This window comes from Rana temporaria, chromosome 4 (assembly GCF_905171775.1).
Source record: "Rana temporaria chromosome 4, aRanTem1.1, whole genome shotgun sequence".
Taxonomy (NCBI): Eukaryota; Metazoa; Chordata; class Amphibia; order Anura; family Ranidae; genus Rana; species Rana temporaria.
Window position 1 is genome coordinate 183,265,418 of NC_053492.1, and position 25,480 is coordinate 183,290,897.

At 42.5% G+C, this 25,480-nt stretch overlaps 1 protein-coding gene across 1 annotated transcript in view; it reads right to left on the reverse strand.

The window, feature by feature from the left end:
- Positions 1-25,480, reverse strand: part of LOC120935667 — a 116,878-nt gene that overhangs the window by 10,721 nt on the left and 80,677 nt on the right. The window contains exons 15-19 of the mRNA XM_040347720.1: positions 24,805-24,915; positions 22,758-22,842; positions 14,034-14,179; positions 6,318-6,425; positions 2,852-2,938 (exon numbers count right to left, since the gene is read on the reverse strand). Coding sequence (XP_040203654.1) covers positions 2,852-2,938; positions 6,318-6,425; positions 14,034-14,179; positions 22,758-22,842; positions 24,805-24,915 — 537 coding nt within the window. The remainder of the gene's footprint in view (positions 1-2,851; positions 2,939-6,317; positions 6,426-14,033; positions 14,180-22,757; positions 22,843-24,804; positions 24,916-25,480) is intronic.

Here is a 25,480-nt window from a genome sequence, read left to right on the forward strand (position 1 = left end):
AACCAATGCCATCTAATACAGAATATGGAATAGGTTCATGAGCTTTGTAGCTGGATGTCTGTTTGACCCTAGTAACCAAATGTATCTCAAATTATGTCTTTCCTACAATCCGGATTGGATTGGGGCTTAGTTTGCTTAAGGTGCAAGTTTCAGTCATCTTGGTTTTTACTCAAAAGAAAGGGGCAGCAAAACTGCTGGTGGAGCACTTCATGAGAGCAATACTTAGACTACGCCCTCACAAGAGAAATAGGTTCCCTCAATGGGACCTGGCAGTAGTCCTCAATTTTCTAGCAAACCCTCCTTGTGCTCGAACATAAGCCTGTTTATTGGGGGATATCACCTTAAAAACAGCTTCCCCAATAGCCATAACTTCAGGGGGTAGAATGTCGGAATGCCAAGAATTTGGGGGCAGCCTCACCTTATTACATGTTCTTCCCAGACAGGGTTATGCTGAGACCATTGGATCACTTTGTCCCAAAAGTGGCATTGATATTTCACCTCTTCAGTGAATGGGAGCTTCCAGCCTTTCCAGTGGAATCAGATGCTGATCTGCACGAGATGGACATTCCAAAAGTTCTCAAAGCCCGTTTCCAGGCTACTTCTACATTTAGACGTTCTGACAGACCTTTAATCATACATACTGGAAAATTTAAAGAGGAAAGAGGCCTTGGCCAGAACCATCTCAGCCTGAATAATAAAAACTATTCACCGGGCATATAGAGCGGCCGGGAAGGATCCTTTAGAGGTGGTTAGAGCTCACTCAACCAGGACGATGTCTTCTTCTTGGGTGGCACGGGCAGGAGTGTCTCTGGAGACAGTCTGCAAAGTGGCTATCAGGTCATCACATCATATGTTCTTAAAACACTACGGGGTGCACCCAGCAGCTCTTACAAATTGGGAGGAAAACTATCCAAGCTTCTAAGTCTATTGTTAAATAAAGACTAGGTTTGCAGCATTAAACCCTTATCATATGTATGCTGCCATGTTGGCGTCAGGAAAATGGAAAGTTGTATTAAATACTTACTGTAATTTTCCTTTCCTCACGCCAATACATGGCAGCATACGAACCCTCCCTCTGATCTTTGTGCTTCATACGGAGAATGGGGGAGGTAGCTCTTAGTAAGAATTTTATAGAGCTAAACAGGTCCTGTGGGTGGATATAGGGGCGGAGCTATATCATATGTATACTGCCATGTATTGGCGTCTGGAAAGGAAAATTACGGTAAGTAGTTGACAAAATGTTCCATTTTGTGTGTGTAAACACACAAATCCACATTCTATCAGGGGTGAGGAGACAGATCGCGTGTTCCTAGTATATAGGAACAACAATCGGTCTCCTCCCCAAGTCAGTCCCATCCTCCCACAGAACACACACTGAGGGAGCACATTTAACCCCTTGATCACCCCCTAGTGTTAACCCTTTTCCTGCCAGTGACATTTATACAGTAATCAGTGGCTATTTATAGCACTGATCGCTGTATAAATGTCAATGGTCCAAAAAATGTGTCAAAAGTGTCCGATCTGTCTGCCGCAATGTCGCAGTCCCAATAAAAGGTGCAGATTGCTGCTATTACTAGTAAAAAAAAAAAAGATAAAAATGCCATAAATCTATCCCCTATTTTGTAGATGCTATAACTTTTGGGCAAACCAATCAATATACACTTATTGCGATTTGTTTATTTATTTGAAAAATATGTAGAAGAAAATGTTTTATTTTTTTATTTTTATTGTGATATTTCATATATCAAAAAGTAAAAAATATTGAGCTAGATTCACAAACACTTTACGTCGGAGTATCTATTGATACGCCGCATAAGTTGAAAGATGCGCCGTCGTATCTATGTGCGCTATTCAGGGAACTAAATACGCCTGAATTCCTGCTTCATCCGACCGACGTAAGTCTTAGTACGCCGTCGTATCTAGGGTGCATATTTACGTTGGCCGCTAGGGGCGCTTCCATAGATTTACGCGCAGAATATGTAAATGAGCTAGATATGCCGATTCACGAACCTACTTGCGCCCGCTACGCCGTTTACGTAAGACTTACGTCCAGGGTAAAGTTATCCCTGCTATATGAGGCGCAGCCAATGTTAAGGTATGGACGTCGGAACAGCCGTCGAATTTTACGTCTTTTACGTAAGTGGTACGTGAATGGGGCTGTGCGTAGGGTTACGTTCACGTCGAAAGCATTGAGCCGACGTTTCTTAGGGAGTATATGCAACGTGATTCTGAGCATGCGCACGCATGCGCCGTACAAACGGCCATTCATTTACATGGGGTCACGGCTAATTTAAATGAAGCACGCCCCCTACCTGCCTATTTTGAATTAGGCGGGCTTACGCTGGCGCAACGTACGGCGCGAGATCTTTGAGAATACTGTTCTGGGCTCCCTGTTTTACGTCGGCGTAGTGCATATGAGATGCGCTACGCCGGCCAAAAGAAGCGCCAAGCTACCTAAATCTAGCTCATTGTGTTTTTTTTAAATAAATTTACACTTTTCTTTTGTTTATAGCGCAAAAAGTAAAATACCACCAAAAGAAGGCTCTATTTGTGGGGAAAAAAGTACATACATTTTGTTTGGGAGCCACGTCGCACGACCGCGCAATTGTTCGTTAAACCGACGCTGTGCCGAATCGCAAAACGTGGCCTGGTCTTTGACCAGCCAAATGGTCCGGGGCTGAAGTGGTTAAAAATGGTAGATTTTGTGATACCCTGATCTTTAGCAAATGCTACTCAGTTAGAGTTTCCTTATTTTAAAGTAAAAACAAAATAAGAGATGCAATATTTCTAATTACATTTGATTTTTATATTACAAATTACCATTTTTCCACTATAAAGGAACACCACTTACCTGTGTTTGTACTATACATTCAGGAGCTGAATGAACATTAATCCTCTTGTCTGTAACATGAATTGTGGTATCACATGATAGTGGACACTAAAAGAAACAAGGAAATGGGAAAGCTTATTTTTAAATATCTTTAAAGGCCAACTCCCCCCAATCCTATTTGTAATATTTCCTAACCCAAAGGCGGAAAGGGTTTCGCAATAGAGTCACCAGGTATTTATTCCACTCTTTTTACATCCATACGCCAGTTTGGAAAATTGAAAATTTAAGTGAAGCCCCCTAAAAATGTAGGAAGCCAGGTTTGATTACACTCGCCAGCAACCATACAAAACCAAAATATTAGCTCTGTAGTGAGCTAGTCTTTATTAATTATCATAGGCAAAAAAACATATACGTTTTTGTTAATGACATTCCACAAAAAAAACAAATCCTTTCTATATTTTTTCCAGCAGTATTTTGTACAGTATGTATGTTCTAACTCAACCCTTTTGTGGGAAAACCCTCAACCTTCCTGGTTTTATAAGTTCTTTGTGTCAAAATTGGATGTAGATTACTACATGTTATTTGTCTATTTCAACTTAAAAAGTATGTTATTGTTGACTTGTGTTGAATTAAAATTAATGGTTTTGTATACATTTTCTTATCTCAGGGTTAAAAAATAACAATTTAAATTATATTTTTATTTTTTGTCTTAAGCCAGGTCAGCATGAAATATTACCTGACTAAACAGCTATGACTTATCCCGGCGCTGGCGCCTTAGGCCGCGTACACACGGTCGGTCCAAACCGTTGAAAACGGCCTGAAGTCCAGTTTCATCGGTCCAAACCGACCGTGTGTACGGCCCATCGGTCTGTTGTCCCTCGGACAAAAATTAGAGAACTTGCTTTAAAATCGAACCGATGGACGGCTGACCATCGGTCCAAACCGATGGTTAGTACACAAAAGCATCGGTTCAAAACCCGCGCATGCTCAGAATCAAGTCGACGCATGCTGGGAAGCATTGAACTTCGTTTTTTTCAGCACGTCATGTGTTTGACGTCACCGCGTTCTGACCCGATCGGATTTTGAACTGATGGTGTGTACGCACATCAGACCATCAGGCCACTTCAGCGGTGAACCGATGAAAACGGTCCGTCGGACCATTCTCATCAGATGGATCGACCGTGTGTACAAGGCCTCACTCTGTCGAAGGTTTCAACATCTTCTCTTGGTATCATTTATCATATATTACAATGTTTATTTGTCAAACATTGTGTGTGTTTCTATGTATGTATGTATATACTGTATGTGTATGATATAACAACAGTTAAAAATACAGTAATAATACTTATAATACTAATCCAAATCCATTATAGTCTTCCTTTTAAGGGCCTTTGACACTTTTGCCAGTTTTGCAGGTGGGTCCAATCGGAAGGTTCATGCATTACTATAGACCCGCGGTTGAAAATGGGCTTGTGCTCGTTTACACCTGCCTCCCTCTGGGTCCGATGAGGCCCGCTAAAAAAGATGGAGGAGGACTGTGTTCTCTTCTGTTTGGGCGGACCAGATCAGAGGCAGCCAGGTGTAAACAGACAGCGGAGTCTGTTTACTCTCAGCTGCCCATAGAGCAGAGCCAATCTGCACAAACTGAGTGGACACGGACCTGTCATCCAGCCCACTCTGCTCTGATGAGCAGGGGATCAGCAGCCAGATCCCCTGCCTATTGGAACAGAAGGTGTCCATGTGAAATGTTTTAACAAGAATTATAATATCCAGGTCACACCCAAAATGCAGCATGCTAGACTTTTTTTTTTGTCTTGTTTTTGCAACGTGGTAAAATGCAGCTAAACTACATTTTTGAGTGTTTTTGATCCCATAGCTTGTGCTTGCTTGCTAAAAATGCAAAAAAAAACACGGCAAAATGCTAATGCCAAAATATGGAAAATATTACATTTTTAACGAAGCAACACTACTGCCATTTTGACTATGTCCAGTGTGCATGGGGCCTAAGTGTGAACAAACTCTCATTCAAAGATAGGCTTCTTTGCTAACTCGGTACACAGTGTACTGAGCAGAATTGATTCAGGATAGGAAACCTTCAGGCTGGGTCCACACTGATGCGAATTAGATGCTGGTTTCCCTGCATCCAATTTGCATGACAGGAGAATGTGATGGGTTCTCAATGGAGCTGGGTCACATATCTCCGGGGTGGCCGTGGCCGTGAAGTGCATTGCACACGGGTCCTGTGTGTTTTTGGCTCAGTTTCAGGTCCGAATTCAGGCATAAATTCTGGCCTTATTCATCCCTAAAACAGAGAACAGGGACGCACCGACCCCTGCTGTGAACACAGCATATGAGTCTTATACCACCCCAATGCTACAGTCTGGCACATCAGTCTGTCAGGTAAATGCCCAAATTGCCAGATTGACAAGCTGGGCCAGATCTTAAATTACTTTTACATGGCCACTAAAGAAAATGGAATGATCCTTACTTGACATCAGATGTTTCAAAATGTTGGAAAATCTCTACAAGATGGCTGAAAAAACTGCCAGAACCTCTGGCAGAAAAAGCAGCATAAAAAACGCTCATAATGGCTTGTATTGCACACGCATTTATGTGCGTTTGCGTTTCTAAGTGTTTTTTTCCAAAACATTCCCCACTGCTCATTTTTCACTATAATCAATTTATACTTGAAAACGCCAAATGCGGATAAAACATTTATTTCTGCCAGAAAGCTCCTCTCAAAAATACGCTTGTGATGTTTTTTTTGTTTAATCTTGCTCAGGTCAATCTTTCCTAAGTCAAATTGGTATTGAAATACAGTGGACCCTCGGATTGCGAGTTACGCGGTTAAAGAGCGTTTCGCAATATGAGCACTGTATTTAAAAAAATCGAGTGTTGTCTCACAAAACAAGCAGGATTCAAGCCAAAGCGGTGTGCAGTACCGCGTTTGGCCTCAGTTGGGGGGCACTGGAGCCGAACGCGCCGATCAGAGGCGATCAGATTTGGATATACTCCATTCCTGAGCCTTTCTGAGGTTTGCCGAGGTCAGCCGAGGTGTCCTCTGGCCTTTCCGTGTTTTTTCCGAGGCTCTTCAGTGCCCCCCCACCTCTGGCCACATGCATTGCTTTGGGAATTTTTTTGAATTTATCCTCAGTGCTGGCTTGCATACCTGTATTTTAATTTGTTTTCTGTTTTATATCCCAGCGCTGAATTTTTTCACTTTATTTCACATGCATTGCATGCCATTGAAGTCAATGCGGAACAAATTATTTTTGTTTCCATTGACTTATACTGGGAAACTCGCTTTGATATGTGAGTACTTTGGATTACGAGCATTCTCCTGTAACGGAATTATGCTCGTAATCCGAGGTTCCGCTGTACCTATTTTCTGTCCTGGAGCTAAAAGCACACCTGTGTGCTGTTAGACTTATTAGAATCCCTTTTCTTGCTAAATACTAATATACCAAGCATTTGTACAAGAACTTACAGCTTTTTCTTCATTGTTACATTCATCTCCCAGCATGGTGTAGTCAGGTTTGGAGCAATTGGTCGGCATCATCGTAAACAAGACTTCATATATCTGTTTATCAAATCCCTGCAATTTAAAGATGCAAGTGTAAGAAAGTATTTATTACAGTGAGGTACTTGTAGCCAATATAATACATTTGTAAAAAAAAAGCTACCACCAGTCCTGAGCATAGAGGATGGGGGTATATCGAAGCCATGGAACTACAACAGCCAATGAAAGTGGTTTACAGAAACCCTTCAGGTATGAGTATGTACCATGTGGTGCATACTGTACAGACTTAATTTTACTTTTGAGCAGAGCTTTTTTTCTCAGAAAATAGGTGCAGGAACTCAACCACGACCCGTTCAGATTTCACAAACAGTAGAAGGGTCTTAAAGGGGCATTAAATACCAGGATTGCATTACATACAGAGTGCAGAGTTCAGGGGGTTACACCCAGTGCAGAGCTGTCACTTGTAAACACAGAAACCAGACTTCTGTGTTACAAGTGATTGTGGTGAGCAGGCACTAAAGGGTCTGAGCCAGAGGTGGTGGAACTGAGTTCCCCCTGAAAAAAAGCCCTGCTTTTGAGTATTTTTCAATCAAAATCATCACAATACAATAAGAGTTTTAGCAAAGAGTTTTAGCAAACAGTAAATCATACCCAGGGCCGTGCTGCCCATGAGGCCAATTGAGGCCACATTCCTGGAGGCACAGTGGGGTGTAGCACATACATATTATGTCCAGGTATGCCCTGTGTATGTTCATCCGCCCGAGCCACACACTGTCAGTGATGGTTATGGTGCAGATGGCCTACGGCTGCTGCCTGTATCCTTGCAATGAATGATGCAATGTGGGCTGCCTGCCAGTTTCCTAGTAACCAATGATGCTATGCAGTACCAATGGTACACAGTGGGATGTATTTACTAAAACTGGAGATTGGAGAGGGCTACATACTGTAAATGGTGACCTCAGGCAACATCCTTTCTTTTTTTAACAAAAGAAAATCTTTTATTCAGATATTTACATTACAAGCGATGCAAACACAGAATCCGTCACATGAATAACATTACACATAGTGACGTAGAAAACAGCAATATTGTTAACCACCGGATGGATGGGATCAAAAGCCTTATGGTTCAATCAAACTTTGTTGAATATGTTGGGGACTTTGCCTTCAGAAAAGAAGGAGCATTGGGGTAATCATATATATCGTAGTGATGGTGCATGCCTATAACAGCACTAGTTATTCCCCCTGTAGCGCCCCCCTTACTTCCAGTAGGGGCGCAACGCTAAAGTTAGTGAGAATGGGAGGGTTAGTTTACTCCCATTCACAATTTGTGGAAATTTAGGCTGTTGTCATTTCAGAGCTGTCCTGTAGGTCAGTCTGCGTTCCAGGGGTGCGTTACCACCCCTGGGTGACAGTTGGCGCTAAAGGGGCTCTGACGGACCCACCTTCTCCTCAGCAGCCAATCAGAGGTGTGGTTTCCTCGTTGGGCATGCTGGGAGGGGGTATATCCGTGGCAACCGCCATTAGTTGTGCTGTTCTGTGCGGGGCCCAAGTTCCAGGTGCGGTATCCACCTTCAGGGTACGCGCATCCATGGGCCCCGCCACCGTGGTCTGCTTCACCGAGGTAGCGCACAATGCAGAGCCTCACCCTAACATTGAAAGGGGCCCCAGCGCCTTGCTGGGTCCCAGTCTTCTGCTGAAAGGATCCTAAGCTGCGAGCTGTGCGATGGGGGATCGGCTCGGGGAGAACCAAGAGATAGAGGTTGTCCAGGAAGCCTAGACGAACCATCGGGGATCCAGTCACCACACTGCATGACAGGTATGCCTGAGCTGTCAGTTGGTGACACTATCTGAACTGACTGGGAGGATTTACTCAATCTGATCTTTATACCTTAAGTTACTAAGCCTGTGGCAGAGGCCTTGAGTCGGGCCTGTGGCAGAGGTCTGTTTCCTCCCAGTGATCTTTAAGTGGCGCTCCGGCTGCCAGGTCTGTGATAACCGCCTGTCCGGGGGCACTTTACCCACCCTGATCTGGGGTGGCGTGGCGACGAACTGAGTCAAGTTGTTGCCGAGAGCAGGCTTGCTCTCCTTCATATCCAAGGCCTGATACTGAAGTTCTCTCTATGCTCATCAACCTTTCTCTATTGTGTGCAATGTTGATGTTGGCCGTGTTGGGCCGTGGAATAAAGCATTGAAAACATATTGGATGTCTGGACACTTGCTCTTTATCTGCACTCACAAGTATCACCCCTAGACCAAGCCAAAAAGGGTAACTTAATACGCCGATCCCAAACTAATCAGCGGTTCCTTCGGGGGTGAGTGCTACACCCCTATGACCTTATGTCTCCACCCAGGACTCGCTCACAAAAGAAAATTCCCTCCCCTGCTGTTCTGACAGATGAAGAGGATGAGGAGTTTGAGGAAGATTATGTGCCAACACAAGTTCCTAGCCCTGTGTTATCTTCAGGAAGAAAAAGGATTGAAAGAGAGGAGGAGGAGGAAGATACAGTGACTGTGCCTTATTGGCTGTGGCTTTTCTTTCCATATGTAGCGCCCCCTTACTTTCAGTATGGGCATAACGCTAAAGTTAGTAAGGAATGGGAGAGTTATTTTGCTCTTATTCACAATTTGCTAAATTGAGGGCTGCTGTCGTTCCTGAACTGTCCTGTAGGTCAGTCTGCGCTCCAGGGGGGTGTTGTTTCCACCCCTGGGCGACAGGTGGCGCTAGAGGGGTTCTGGCAGAGCCACTTTTCCCCAGCAGCCAATTGGAGGAGTTTTCCCTCGCGGAGCATGCTGGGGGAGAGTATATCTGTGGCAGACGCCATTTTGTGTGGTTCTTCCTGCGGGTTCCAGGTGCGGAATCCACCTTTAGGGTGCGCGCATCCAACGGACCCCGGCGATGGCCTTCCAGGCCGGGGTCGCATGCTACGCGGAGCTCCATATTGCAGAGAGGGGCCCCAGTAACTTGCTGGGTCTCCCGCTTTACTGAGAAGATCCCAAGCTGGGTGCCACTCGATTGGGGGGTCGGCTTGAGGAGAACCCGGAGGCAGGTTATCCAACAGGGCTTGAACGAACCATCGGGGATCTGGTGACCGGAATGCTGACAGGTACACTTTGCTGTCATCCGGTGACCCTAACTAAATCTACTGGGAGGATCAGCTCAATTCATTCAGCTTATCTACTTACTAGGCCTGTGGCAGAGGCCCTAGAGCCAGGCCTGTGGCAGAGGCCTGTTCCTCCCAGCAACACAAAGTGACACTTCGGCTGCCAGGCTTGTGGCAGAGGTCTGTCCGGGGGCACTTCACCCACTCTGGCTAGAGTGGCGACGAACTGAGATTACTACTTCTGTGCTACTGAGAGCAGGACTGCTCTTTTCTGTATCCAGGCCTGATACCGCAAAGTTCTCTATCACTTCATCAACCTTTTCCTTCCTACTGCATGTTGATGTTGGCTATGTTGGGCCTGAAATAAAGCATTTGAAAACCTTCCTTCATTGTACTGGACATTCGCTCACTACTTTATTCATCAACTACACCCCTAGACAACGTTAAGGTAACTTAATATGCCAATCCCAACAACAAACCAGCGGCTCCTGCGGGGGTAGCGCTACACATAAACATATTTTTAATTGACTTGCAATGTGCTTCTGAGCTTGCTAGCTAATTTGACTTTAGCAAGAGTTGATCCCCAGTCCCCTTCCTTATAGCTCTCTCTCTTTTTGGGGGAGTCTAATTGCTTTTGCTATCCCAGATCCTGTGCCCCTCCAGCCAGGTTAGGAGCAACTGGGGATGCCATATTGGAGTGACAGTTCTGAGTCTGTTAGAACTGCTGACCTAACATCCAAGATTCAGAGCTCTTTAAAATCTGCACAAGGAGGCGTTTGCTGACAAATAATATGCAAAAAATAATATACAAATAATATACTTAAACTGGTAAATGCATATTTTTTTTTTTTTAATTGGTTGAACTAGATGGACTTGCGTCTTTTTTCAACCTGACTAACTCTATAATTAATAATCTTATAGGAAGATTTTTGATAGATTGAGTCTCTTTAACACAGTAGGGGAAGTCATAAAGGAAATATTTGCATGGCTGCACCCACTATACTAAATTCGTTTTTATCGATTTGTGTTGGAAATGATCATGTGTAAGTGCTTGCTGTTTTGAACGAGCATACAGTACAACGGAGATATCAACTGCAGAAAATTAGGTAAAGATTAAATACAGACTATATACAGTGGATATAAAAAGTCTACACATTCCTGTTAAAATTTCAGGTTTCTGTGATGTAAAAAATGAGACAACGATAAATAATTCCAGAACTTTTTCCACCTTTAGTGTGACCTCTAAACTGAACAACTCAGTGGAAAAACAAACTGAAATCTTTTCGGTGGAGGGAAGTAAAATAAATAAATAATAATAATGATAATATGGTTGCATAAGTGTGCACACCCTTAAACTAATACTTTGTTGAAGCACTGTTTGATTTTATTACAGCACTCAATCTTTTTGGGTTTGAGTCTATCAGCATAGCACATCTTGACTTGCCAATATTTACTCACTCTACTTTGCAAAAACACTCCAAATCTGTCAGATTGCGAGGGCATCTCACGTGCACAGCCTTCTTCAGATCACCCCACAGATTTCCAATAGGATTCAGGTCAGGGCTCTGGCTGGCCCATTCCAAAACTTTAATCTTCTTCTGGTGAAGCAATTCCTTTGTTGATTTGGGTGTATGCTTTGGGTCATGAAGTTCCTCTTCATGTTCAGCTTTCTAGCAAAAGCCTGGAGATTTTGTGCCAATATTGATGGGTATTTGGAACTGTTCATAATTCCCTCTACTTTGACTAAAGCATGATGCTGCCACCACCATGCTTCACGGTGGGTATGGTGTTCTTTTGGTCATGTGCAGTTGTGTTTTTCCTGCAAACATATCTTTTGGAATTATGGCCAAAAAGTTCAAACTTGGTTTTATCAGACCATAACACATTTTCCCACATGCTTTTGGGAGACTTTGATGCATTTTTGCAAAATTTGACCGGGCTTGGATGTTTTTCTTGGTAAGAAAAGGCTTCCGTCTCACCACTCTACTCCATAGCACAGACATATGGAGAATACGGGAGATTGTTGTCACATGTACCACACATACAGTACTTGCCAGATATTCCTGCAGCTCCTTTAATGTTGCTGTAACCTTCTTGGCAGTCTCCCTGACCAGTTTTCTTCTCATCTTTTGATACATTTTTGAGGGATGTCCAGTTCTTGGTAATGTCACTGTTGAGCCATATTTTCTCCACTTGATGATGACTGTCTTTACTGTGTTCCATGGTATATCTAATGCCTTGGAAATTCTTTTGTACCCTTCTCCTGACTGATACCTTTTAACAATGAGATTCCTCTGATGCTTTGGAAGCTATCTGCGTACCATGGCTTTTTCTGTAGGATGCAACTAAGAAAATGTCAGGAAAGACCTACTAGAACAGCTGAACTTTATTTGAGGTTAATCAGAGGCACTTTAAATGATGGCAGGTGTGTACTGACTCCTATTTAACATGAGTTTGAATGTGATTGCCTAATTCTAAACACAGCTGCATCCCCCAGTTATAAGAGGGTGTGCACACTTATGCATCCACATTATTTTAGGTTTTTGTTTTTACTCCCCCTTCCTAAAATATTTCAGTTTGTTTTTCAATTGAATTGTACAGTTTATAGGTCACATTAAATGTGGAAACAGTTCTAAAGTGATTTATCCTTGTCATATTTTTTTACATCACAGAAACCTGACTTTTTATATCCACTGTAAATGAACAATCACACATAAATGAAAAACACATGTCAGCACTTCAAGTACCTCTGCTCTTTTCCACAGTGGCGATGGTAAGCAATGCTTTCCTCGTTTCTGCACTATTATTGAAGACTGGACAGTCATTGTCGAGAGTCGTTGCTGGACCATGCACTGTAGGTGAGATTTACTAAAAGTCGAGCGCTCAGAATCTGGTGCAGCTGTGCTTGGTAGCCAATCAGCTTCTAACTTCAGCTTGTTCAATAGCTTTCACAATAAGGCCTCATGCACACTGGACATTTTTACAGCAGCTGTTTTTGGCTTCAGACATTTTTTCTACAGTCAATAAACTCCCCATCAGGTTATCCTTATCGCTTCCTGAAGACATAGAATACAAAACATATGTCGAGGCGGTACCTGGTCACGCACCAATCGTAACTTCTGGTCCCGCTGGTCTGTGGCGTCAGCAAGGTGGAACGCACGCCACTACAGGCAGAAAGTCGGGACCTCCATCCACCTAGACACGCGAGCAAGCCTCAGTGCCGGGTTCCGGGCACTTTTAAAAGTAAGAAGCCATTTGGCCTTTTTATGTTACCCTTTTTATTAAACAATATTACACTATATTGGCATCATCTTCGTTTTTACATATCTGCATGGGAGCCTTCTGCTAATAGAGGAGAGAGGTGCATCGATCCATCCAATTAAACAGGTTTAACCTGACACAGCGCATTTGACCTCTTTTTCATACCAAAAAAGGGTCAACTTCATTTGGTAGGAGGCCATCTAACTATTGATCACTTCGGGTGTGCACATCAACGGTTGGTGAAGCTGGAACGCTACATTGTCCATTTGACCCTAATCACATAGGAGGAATATTTGGACTTTTTTGATGGACTGAATTTTGCATGCAGCACTTTATTTCACTTGTAATTCTCATATACAGTTACTTTGCACAGTTTCTAGTGACGTATTCATCATTGGCTAATGAGTGGGTTTGCACACTGTTTTTTGTGGATTGTTCATTTATATATTTATTTATTTATGATTACACAAATATGAGGTTATCTTATTTGTTTAATCAAGCTTTGATTATTTCTGGAGCAGCTTACATTAATCTATTTATATTTTTTGGCGCGAGATACTCTTTTCTTTCACAGGTTATCCTATGTGTCCATGCACACATAGGCTGTTAGCTGTAGTGGGTTCTGATAGGAGTTTTTCAGTTGTTTTCAGCTGTAAAAAACGCTGATAAACACTCAAAAATGTGTCTCACCAGCGGTTTTTGATGTTTTTGATTTTTGAAGAAAAAACTCTAATGCGAAAAAATGCTAAAATACGCTAATAAACGTTATATTAACGTCCAGTGTGCATGAGGCCTAAACTTGAAAGCTGAGAGCTGCACCAGATATTGCACTCCAGTTTTAGTATATGAACCCCTCTGTGGCCCCAGTTAGGGTGATTGTGCCTCACTTCCAGCTGTTCTCTTTAGTGTAGGTTCACACTGACAGCGGGAATGAAATTGTGTGAGTTTAGATGAACATGCAGGATTTCAGTCCCACATTTCAGTCCCGACTTCGGGGACGATTTCAGAGACATCTGTGTGGATTGCTGCACAGATGTCAATGGAAATCACAACCCAAAGTCTCCAAAAGTAGTACAGAAACTACTTTTGGGAAGCGGGGTCGCACCAGTTCGGACGGTGCCATTGCCGGCAATTTCCACCGATTTGGCATGCAATTTCACATATCAAATGGCTCCAATGTGAACCAGGACTTAATAAATGAATTCTCCTCAGGCACACTCATAAGCACCTGTGTTTGTGGATGGCAATCATTTCATATTTAGAGATCATTTTATAAATACATATTTTTTAAATAATATCATGAATGCACATATGAACTTACGTATTTTGTTGCCTTCATCACTCTCAATAGCTTGTGCAGATTTGTAACGTTAATGTTGGAATTGTACTCATCTATAACTTGACTTAATAGAGTCAGGAGTTCAGGATCATCAGGGTCCACCTTTAAAGGACAGCTAAGGCAAACTCCTGGGAACATAGTAGTTTACATAAAAAGTAGTCATTTTTTTGAATGTCAGAACATTGTTTTTATTATATTTTAAATACGGAAAACAAGAAGACCGTCGTCCAGGTAAGAAGGATGTCAAATCATTAGGCAGCATAAAGGTTCACATACACAAGAATTTTTGCTTTGATGTGCCAGTGCCAAGCTAGGTCATCCTATTCTTGAAAAGATTACATGTACAATTCAATATGTAAAGAACAGCTGCTAAAGTGCTACTGAATAATTAAAATCTGTCTTAGTACTGGACAATGGAATCAAGGTAGATTTCCATGGTCTACTTCCCAACTGCCATTGGTAATTACTTCATCCATTCAATAGGACCTATGCAACCACAACAAATCCTGCTGTATAAACAAAGAAATTAACCAGAGAATATGGAATGGACTATAACAGTCTGTCTCTGTTCATGGTCTGGTACTTCTAGAGTGCTTTTCAGTTAACAGTCATTCAGCAGCTGATGAAAGCAGTAAGGACCAATTGCCTTCTCAAAATTCACCTTAGATGGGGAATTTCAAAAATAACACCAGATATGGCATGGCATAAAATGAATAGAAAGAGAATAAAAGCTTCTAGTTGTTCCTATTATTTATTAAAAACAGTGTGTTTTGCTTTCAATAAAGTTAATGCACCATGGTAAATGGGTAAAGGGGTTCAAGAAACTCTACCAGTTGGAAAAGAAAGGAGTAACAACCTGCCAGTTCTTTTTTTTTTTTTTTTTTTTTTTTTTCTCTTTTTTTTCTTTTTTTTACCACCTCAGCTTTTGTCATATTCTAGAGACCAGCTCATAATTTGATGCTTCTTACGTCTCTGATTGCAGTTTGCATCATATGTGGTGTTTTTTTTTTTTTTTTTTTTTTATGTATACATATGAAAAAAGTTTGTATATGTCGCCTTCCCACTAGGGTACTTAGAGCTTATCCACACTCCTTTATATTCTTCACCCAGCAAGGGTGGCTGAGACATGCTTTCTCGTAATACATTCACCCCCCGGCCCCCCCTCCAACCCCCCCCCCACCCGCCCCGTGGCTCCCAGAGGTCTAATGCTTATCCAAGGAAAGGCAAAATATAGAGATTCACCAAAATAAATAAAATTTTACAAATAGCGGTCGGGGAGTCAAACTTGAACCGGGACAGCATATAAGTACTGTGTTTATCCGGAATATATAAATTAAGGGCCTCTTAATCTCTCTGCATAGCTCCATGTTTTTTTGTATTCCTTCCACTTTTCCCATTTGGCCTTAATGTCACTATTTGTCTCCAAGAGGCTGTCCTTTAGCTCTTCTAACCTATAGGTTTCCTCCACTGCGTCCACCCAGTTCCACAAATGTGGGCTTTCCATTTCGTGCCACCTTTTTGGGATCAGTCTCTTGGCTGCGTTCAGAAGGTGAGGAATTAGGGATTGCTTGTATTTTTTTATACCCTCTTGACACCCATGGAAGAGCACTACCCAAGGGTCTTTCTTTAACTCCTTGCCTGTGATCTCCTTTATTTGCTTTAAGATTGTGTCCCAGAAAATTTGTATTTTAGGGCATGTCCACCATAAATGGGCCATAGTTCCCCTTTCAGGGCATCCACGCCAGCACTCCGCGGGCTGGGCGGCATTAATTTTGTTAGCTTTATCGGGTGTGATATACCACCCTGAAATGCACTTATAGTTTGCCTCGGCAGTTTGTATGTCTATTGCTGAGGAATGTACTAGTTGCATAGTCCTCTGAAAAGTGTTAGTCCCTCTCGTGATTTTTAACTCCTTTTCCCATTTTTCCAGAAACGGTGCCTCCCCCCGTGACCCTATCTTAACCAATATCCCATATAATTTCGTGATCGTGCCCTTAGAAATCTTAGATTTACATATTTTCTCCAATTGTGTCAGCTCCGCCACCGTCCGCAGAGGGCAGGGGAGGCTTCGTGTAAAGTGAGACAGCTGGGAGTAATGCCACCTATCAAGATCCCAAAAATCTGTTCTAGACTTGAGATCCTCATAGGTCATCATCTCCCCGTCTTTTATAATATCGCCTAAGTGAACCGTGTCCTTTCTAATCCAGTTCCCTCCTATTTTTATTTCCCCAGGTGCAAAGTAAGCGTTTTCTTTCAAATTCATTAGTGGAGAATTGAATTTCCTTTCAAGTAGTGACTGGGTCCTATCCCACATACGTAAAGTGTCCCGTGTTATGTCAAATGCTTTGTGATCCAGTGCTCTGTATTGTGCAGGAATCCAGATAGAGTTGCTCAATTGTGTGTTAGCTTGTGCGTTTTCAATTTGCACCCATCTTTTTTCTTTCCTATCGCGCGCCCATTCCACCGCTCGAGACAGAACCGCCGCCTTATGATAGCTTTTTATGTCCGGCAGTGCCAGCCCTCCCTGAAGCTTACCCTGTTTTAGGATAGATAGAGAAATTCTGTGCTTTTTCTTTTTCCATACATAGTTTAATAAGAGGGAATTAAGAATTCTCAAAAATTGCTGAGGCAGGGCAATTGGAATTAAGAGAAATTTATATAGTATTTTTGGAACTATGACCATCTTCAGCATATTTATGCGTCCGATCCATGATATAGGTTTATTTTCCGTTCTTTTTAATTCATTTTTAATCTCATTTAATAGTGGCACATAATTTATTTTATATATCTTCTGAGCTGTATTAGCAAGTTTAATACCAAGGTATTTTAATTCTTTTTTCCATGGATAAATACAAATTGCTTTGACACAAGCTTTTTCGCTTTTACTTAAGTTTATATTTAAGATTTCAGATTTTGTGGCATTAACTTTAAAGTTGGAGATATCGCCATATTGTTGTAATATCATAGAGAGCTTGGGAATAGATTTAACCGGATTGGTTAAATAAAATATAATATCGTCGGCGAATGCCGAGAGCTTATGTTCCTCCTCTTTTATTCTAACCCCATTGATTTCTGGGTCGTTTCGAATGGTGGCCAGGAGGGGCTCCAAAGACAAAATAAACAAAAGAGGGGACAAAGGGCAACCCTGTCTTGTCCCATTTTTCATCTCGAAGGAATCTGATAGCGAGCCATTTATTTTAATTTTGGCAGAGGGATGGTAATATAGTGTGTTGATCCAGCGGATCATCCTGTTCCCTATTCCCATAGCTGTAAGAGTCTCCATCATAAGCCCCCAGTCTACCCTATCGAATGCTTTTTCAGCATCAACTGATAGGAATAGACCTGGGGGCGCATTCTGCCTTATATTCTGGAGCAGGAGAATCGCTCTTATACTATTGTCTTTGCCCTCTCTGTTGGGGATAAAACCTACCTGATCGGGGTGCACCAAAAAGTGCATCACCCCTTTCAGGCGTTCTGCAAGGATTTTAGCAAAGAGCTTGGTGTCTGCATTGAGCAACGAGATCGGTCTATATCCCGAACAGAGCGAGCTATCTTTCCCCTCCTTCAGGATTATTGCCACCGTGGCCGCTATTGCTTCCCTACTGGCTTCGAATTCGGACCCTAGACCATTAAAATACTTACACATCCTCGGTATTAAGATGTTACTAAATCTCTTATAGTATAGGGCCGAAAATCCGTCCGGGCCGGGGCTTTTCCCGCACGTCGTGTTTTTTAGAGCAATTTTAATTTCTTCTTCAGTTATTGGAAGGCACATATTTAAACTTTCTACCCTCTCCAGTCTAGGAAGACCCGCTTTCTGCAGAAAATCATGAGTTTTAGCCTCTTTTTCACCAACCTGCCACCCTAACTGTTTTATTGTGTATAATTCCTCATAGTAGTTTTTAAAGGTATCTGCAATTTCTCTAGTTGTATGTACCAATTTCCCATCTTTCCTTTTAATTTTTTCAATGTAATTTCTGGTTTTCTTTTTTTGGGCCATTTTGGCTAAGTGCTTACTGGGTTTGTTACCCCATAGATACCTCTCTCTGGCAATGCAGTTCAGTTTGTTCCTTGCTTCCTGTTCCATAATCTCCTTGAGCGCATCTCTTTTCACAATTAGATTATGGTAATTCTCTTTTTGCGCGTGCTCCTTGTGTTTACGTTCTAATATCACTATCTCTTTGATCAGGGTATCAGATTTACATTTTCTCTCTTTTTTTTCCCTGGCGCCCTCAGCGATTAGTATCCCTCTAATATATGCTTTGTGTGTCTCCCACAGGGTTGCGCTTGAAATCCCTTCAGTGTCATTGAAAAGGAAGAATTGTTTTAGTTCCGCCTCCACCCTACTTGCCCTTTCTTCATCGCGAATCAGACTATCATTAAGGTGCCATACCGGCCGTTGGCTCTTTTGTATGGAGAGTTTAATTTTCATGGTTACTGGCGCATGGTCTGAGACCGTCATAATTCCAATGTCTGTCTCAGTGATCAAGTCAAGCAGCCTGTGATCTACCAAAATGTAGTCTATTCTAGTGTACGTTCCGTGGGGAGGGGAAAAGAACGTGTAATCCTTTGTATTTGGATGGAATATCCTCCAAGCATCCACTAATTGGCTGTCATGGATCTTGTGCTTAATTTTTTGTAACTGCACGTTCGTTGTCTCCCTCCCCCGGGACGTACTATCTTCTTTCGGATTCATGGCGAAATTAAGATCCCCCATCATGATAGTGTACCCCTCTGCGAAATTTTTCAATTTGCCCAGGATTCTGCTTAAAAAATGGGTTGGATGTACATTCGGGGCATAGATGTTTGCTAGAGTGTAGGCGGTATCACCAAGTCTTCCTTTTAAGAATAGAAATCTCCCTTCCGGGTCTGTCAACCTCGCTTCCAAAATAAACGCAGTCTCTTTTGCGAAACCAATTGCTACGCCCCTAGAACGCTTAGAGATGGAATCACTGTAGAACCAGGAAGGATACCTAGGTGAATATAACCTTACGTTTGAATTTATCGACAGGTGAGATTCCTGGAGAAAAACTATGTCCGCTCTGTATGATTCAATCTCTGCTAGCACCTTCAATCTTTTAATAGGGGAGTTCAATCCCTTCACATTGTAAGATAAAAATTTTATTTCTGTCATTCCCTACCAGTGAAACCTTTCCCTATATTTTCCAAAAGATCTACTGGGAGCCACTTTCCCTGTCTCTCCTCCCCTCCCCCACCCTCCCCTCTCCCCTCCCCAGCCCTCCCTTCTCCCCTCCCCCCCTGCCCAGGCCTAAACATGGCCTCTGAACCGTAGAGGTTTTCACACCCCACTACTCGTCGGTTCTTCAAGAATGAGGTGAGGCCTCCCAACACCCAACCCTCCCATTCACCCCCTTGGGAAAATCCCTTGGGGTTGTTCTTATCTGGGTGGGGTTGCGGACCTGCTCTCCTAGCCCTCCTCTCTGGTCCCCCTCCCTCTAACCTCCCCTACCTCCCACAGATCCCACCTCTCCTACCCACCCCTCATGAGAACTGGAAGGAAAGAAAAAAAAAGAAAAATGGAGAAAAAATGAGAAACCAAAAAAGAAAAAAAAACACTACAAATCAGTGAGTAGCAAATAGGGGCAGGATAGCCGAAGCAATCCGAGGCTATTCTACCCAACCGGGTAATTCCATAGCTGGCATATCAAATTTGCGGCAGAAAGCTGGCATGTCCTCTGGGAATATTATTTTTGCTGATACCCCATCTTTGTAGCCTATCAGACATGCCGGGAACCCCCATTGATAATTGATATTGAGCTGGCGCATCTGTTCCAGTAGGGGTTTCAGATGTCTTCTTCTGGCTAAAGTTTCCCAGGCTAGATCAGTAAAAATCTGGATCTCCGCTCCATCATAGCTCAGGGGTGGCTTCCTTCTCAATTTTGACCATACCACAGCTTTATCTTCAAAATATCTGAACCTTACGATAATATCCCTAGACCAATTCCCTCCCCCCTCTCTGATTCTTCCTATGCGGTGGACCCGTTCAATTTTTAGGGGTTCCTCCGCACCGTTTTCCAGCAAGGGGAGAAACAGATTGTTAAGAATTTTTCTAAGATCTTCCCCTTTCTCCTCCTTGATTGATCGTATTCTTAAATTTTTCCTTCTATTTCGGTTCTCTTGGTCTTCTAATCGGTATTGTAGTTGCCTCTGATTTTGTTTCAGTGTATGAAACTGATTTTTTAATTCATTTAATTCTGAGTCCTGTTGTTCAATTTTTGCCTCGGCTTTCTCAACTCTCTCCAACATATAAGTTATGTCCGTTCTGAGTGCACTAACTTCTTCTCGTATTACATTTTCCAGTCTCTTTAACATCCCCTCCAATTCTACCTTTGTGGGGATATGGGTGTCTGTGCGGGGGTCCTCAATTTGGCTGGCTTCCTGTTCGCCCTCTGTTGACGTGTCTACTATTGGAGGGAACCCCCCTCCCGCTCCCTTTTTAGTTCCGCTCGTTTTTTCTACTTTTTTTCCCAATACTGGGCTTTTAGAGCTCCCCTCCGGTGTCATGTAGTGTCTAATGGTGGAAGTAGGAGGATTGTCTTTGGGAATTTTCGGGGCATTTCCCCTTGTTGACTTATTCATGTTGTATTTTTTTGTTATTCTAATCCGTTTCCCCAGTTTGGACGGCGGGTATTACCCCTTTTGGTTTTTAATGTCCAACAGTAACTCACTGTATTAAGTATAATGGGGTATAATTTTTGAAGGTCCAGCGATTGTGTTGAATCATTTAGGATGGTGGATGTTTTGTGAGTAATTACCCTCCGCTAATTTCTCTACCGGGGCACCGCCACCATCTCACGAATTAACCTCCCTTGCTGCGTTCTGTGTGCCGTGCTCACTTATCACCCCAAGTACGGTTATCGTGATACAATGGATTTGCACAAAAGTACAGGCCCAGCCCAACCACTTGCGGTGATCAAGGGAGGTTTAAAGGCAGGTATAGTACCTCTGTTAAAGTCTGGAATTGCCCCTTATATACCGAGCCTCCCCCGACCAACGCCCTCAGCGAGCACCGGACAACAACCCCCGGGAAACAATAGGCCAACACCACCAGAGAGCATGAAAGGGTAGAATCAATTTTATGCCTTTGCCTTTACCTTTGCTTGGGGGCTTATCGTCTGTGCCAGTTTATTGGTGTTCTCTGATATTCTGGTATGTTTATATTCCTATTGAAATTATACTTGCAATATATCGCTGAGTTTATTGCGGGGTTGGGATGCTTACCCTCTTGCCGTGCACCCGAAATCTAGACTCAAAACAATAGCAGTAAACCAGTTGCTGAGTACTGTTCAGGGACCGGGGGGAGCGTTGCGTTGCGTTGCGTTGCGTTCTGCCTGGGTAGGCACAGTACAAAGATAAGAGGTCATAAGACAAGTCCCGCTATAAATTCCATCCATCAGTGGCTTCCTTCACACTGTTAACCCGTCATCACTATATCAGTGTATCACAGTCCCATTTCCAATACCCAATCTGTGATATATTTCAATTCAAAAAAAGTTTAAGAGGAGCAGTATACAATCGGTGACTTATACCAGAGAAAGAGTTCTTACCAGTCCCATGTTGTTTTACCTTGATGTTCACTCTTGATAAGCACCTTCCCCGTAGCTGGAGCTGATAAAGCGAGTATATTACCTTACTAAGGCTGTGCTTCCTGATAGCAAAGGGGGGGTGTCGGCATCCACAGGGGGGCGAGTGACCGGGAACCCTCCAACACCTCCGTACTGAGCGGCGCTTCCAAACTACAGCTTCCCGATCAGCTGGTGAGCGGGGATGAGAGAGAGCGAGGGGGGGCCTCGTCTGGGCGGCACAAGGAGGACAGGAGAGAGGGACGCGTGTGGTGTACCATCAGCAAGCTAGCGGCTCAGCAGTCTCACACCCTGCTTCATAGCCGCCGCTGCTGAGACATCCTTACATCCTCCGGCGTCCTCCATCTCCCGTCAGCAGGCTAGGTCCGTGGCGTGGGCTGCTCCTCCCTCAGCATGCGGACCTCACGCACGCCGCGTCATGCCGCTCTTGACCGGGAAATCATTTTTGAAAAGGTTCATGCGCCTTTTTTTTGTGACCTACCCAACCTGCCAGTTCTTATAGGGCACCAATTGTGTGTAAAAGCTCAGCGTCTGACTGATGCTTTGTTATAGCTTTTTCTGCCCATCCCTCAAAGCAGCCTGGAATTAAAGCATGGTAGGTGCCCACTTTAATTAGCCCTTACCAAGCTTGGCACATTGGGCTTCTATCTCTGAGGAGGGAGGACTATCTTTTTTTGTAGGAAATATAAAAAAAAGAGAAAACATTTACAGTAATTGAGTGGCACTGATCCCAGTAATTATAGGAGCAAGGTCAATCGTCTGACCTGATTAAAATCTCTGAAAATAATTGATTAGACTGCTGACACCCTACATTTGCAGTTATTTTATATTGGATTTTTTTTTTAACTTGCACCGTTAGCACTTTATAAACCAGTGTACTGTAAATATTTGGTGATATGCTGCAAATTGTCAGCAAAACACATTGGTAATGAAGACATTTTTTGGATCCTCTGTCAATAGGCCATAGAGATAGTTGTACACCTCCATCTGCTGGCAAAAAGCTGCAGTGCAGCATTGGAAAGAAAAAAAGGAGGCATTACTTTTCTGTTCTTGCACATCTAAAATGGTAAATGGCATATTATTTTGTAGTTTGGTTACTTACCAGCTTGTGTTTTGCACATCAAGAGGATATCATTTACTTGGCCATCGGGTGTTATAGATACGTTGAGTTCACATTCACCTGTTTCCTGGAAGAAACATTTTTTTTTATTTTTTTTTTATTTTGCACTGACTGTGTTTTAGCAATCAGATTCTTTTTTTATTTTGCAAAGAATTTCAAGCTAAAGCCCCTATTACTGTAGTGGCAAGGACTTTTGCTCCTCTGAAAAGCAATCCATGCTCAGATTGCTTTTTAGAGGCATTTGCCAGACACTGAGGAGGCAATGTTTAACATTGACAGGGGGGTATTCCTGCAGCGGCATATGTGCACCCTTGGTCATTGCTTGCCTAGCCTAATGCCCCCCCCCCCCCCTACAAATTAGCCTGATTTAGCCAGTCACACACCTCTGCAACAGGCCATTGGCCCTGCTGAGTTTATCTGTCAACTAAGAATGTTTAATATAATTGCGTACACAATTTTTTTTCTTTAAGGCACATTTGGAAAATTTGGTATATGTACAACAGTTATTTCCAATACTCACACACATGCTTCCTATAGGTTGTACCTGTGGTATATTTATTCTGCAGTACTGCTAGTTTTCCTTTACCCATATTAATTTGCAGTCGTGTGGAATATTATCTAAATATACTAATGGGACCAGATACATTGTTATAGTCATAAAGATGAATTTTTGTTTTCTATGATATCAAACAATACAGTATACATGTCAAAGCTGCAGTAGTTTTCATTGGTTAAAATTAAAGTGGTTGTAAAGCTTAGATATGAAATATGAACAAAGCAGATCCTTCTATAATTTGTACTTGTCTCATTTAAGAGCAATAAGTGTAATTTCTGTCTGCTGCTTTATGCCTCTGCTATCAGCATGAGCCACTTCTGACAAGTTTTCCTGACACCCAGAGGAAAAGGGTGACAGAGGAGGGATCACAAACAGATTGACAGCTTCAGCTATGGCTCCTGTGTGCTGTGTGGAGGGGTGTGTATCTATTCCCTCCAATCAGAAAGCTCTCCTCACTGAGCTCTGCAGAGTGTAACTTCAGCTCTCCACCCCTTTTTTTCTGACATCTCAGAGAAGCTTTATAATTAGGCACTTTGAACAGATGTAGAGAAGAGAAGACTGCCAATAGACAGATACAACTTATGTAGAAGGATTTGTTTTATCTCTGCGTATCACCTGAGGCCAGTATTGGGTATATGTAAGGGTTTACAACCACTTTAAGTCTTAGCCCCTAATCTGATCTAAAAACATATTATCACACTCTTACACCACGTACACACGATCGGATTTTCCATCAAGAAAAGTCTGATGTGAGCTTTTCGGAAATTCCGACCGTGTGTATGCTCCATCGTACTTCGCCTGCTGGAATTTCTGCCCAAAAAAATTGGAGAGCTTGTTTCCCAATTTTTCCAATGGAAAAAATTCCAATCGGAAATTCCGATCGTGTGTAGCAATTCGGACACACACAATTCCGACGCATGCTCGGAAACTATTTGACGCATGCTCGGAAGCATTGAACTTTATTTTCTTGGCTTGTCGTAGTGTTGTACGTCACCTCGTTCTTGACGGTCGAATGTTCAGAGAACTTTTGTGTGACCGTGTGTATGCAAGCCAAGCTTGAGCGGAATTCCGTCGGAAAAACATCCAAGGTTTTTCAGACGGAAAATCCGATCGTGTGTACGTGGCATTACAGACAATGCCTACTTGCTTGTGAGTCGATGTTTGGTGCCATGCTCCTAATGTATTTATAAAGCTCATTCCCTGTCGATCAGTAAGCAGTTAAATTTCCATGTGATATCCACAGTATTTTACACATAATAAACTTCAACATAGACAAAAAATAAGATGTTTCCAACTAGTGATAGAAAAGTCTGGTACCTAATTGAATTGAGATATTACACCGTGGGCTATAATTTGGAATCTACATAGAAGAGGGTCAATAGAGCGTTGTGAGATTTTTAGGCTATATATCAAATTACTGAACTTACTTTTTATGTATATTTATTTTATATCATGATTATTAAAGAAACGTACCCCTTCTTTGTCAAGTTTGCACTCGTTTGAATCTTTGGTTTTAAAATCATGTTTTGAGCAGTTTGTCTTTCTGACCAAATAGTGTATATAGTAGTCCCATCCACTCACCACCTAAAGCATAAGAAGGAAAGAGTGATATAATTACATAGTTAACTAGATTGGAAAAGGACAAATGTCCAAGTTCACATCTTTATAAAACTTAAATAGAATTAGTTTAGAGCAGGAGTATCCAGACTTTTCAGTAAGATGGCCATAAATATTCACAGGCCAAAAAAAAAAAAAAAACAGGAAAAAATTAAATAAAGTAAAACAAAGCAAAACAATATATATATATAAAAAAAAATTAAGCCCCACTTACATCAGAGTTCCCCCTTACTTAAGATTCCCCATGAAAGTCCCCTCTTAGGGCTCTTTCTCACTGGTGGCCAGGGGGCATTAAAACAGGCAATTTAACTGCAGTTTGACTGGGGTTGATTTGCTAAAGGCAATTTCTCCTTACTTCCTGATCCCTAGTAAGCCAAGATCCATCTCCTCTTACTCAATAGAACCAACCACCCTATAAGTGTAAGCCCCACTTAGCCTGAATTCTAGTCACGATACAAGCTGCAAATAAGGATTGGACTCTTATGCTGTCATGTTTATGTGCCAGGAAATGTAAATTGCCAATAGAAAAGTA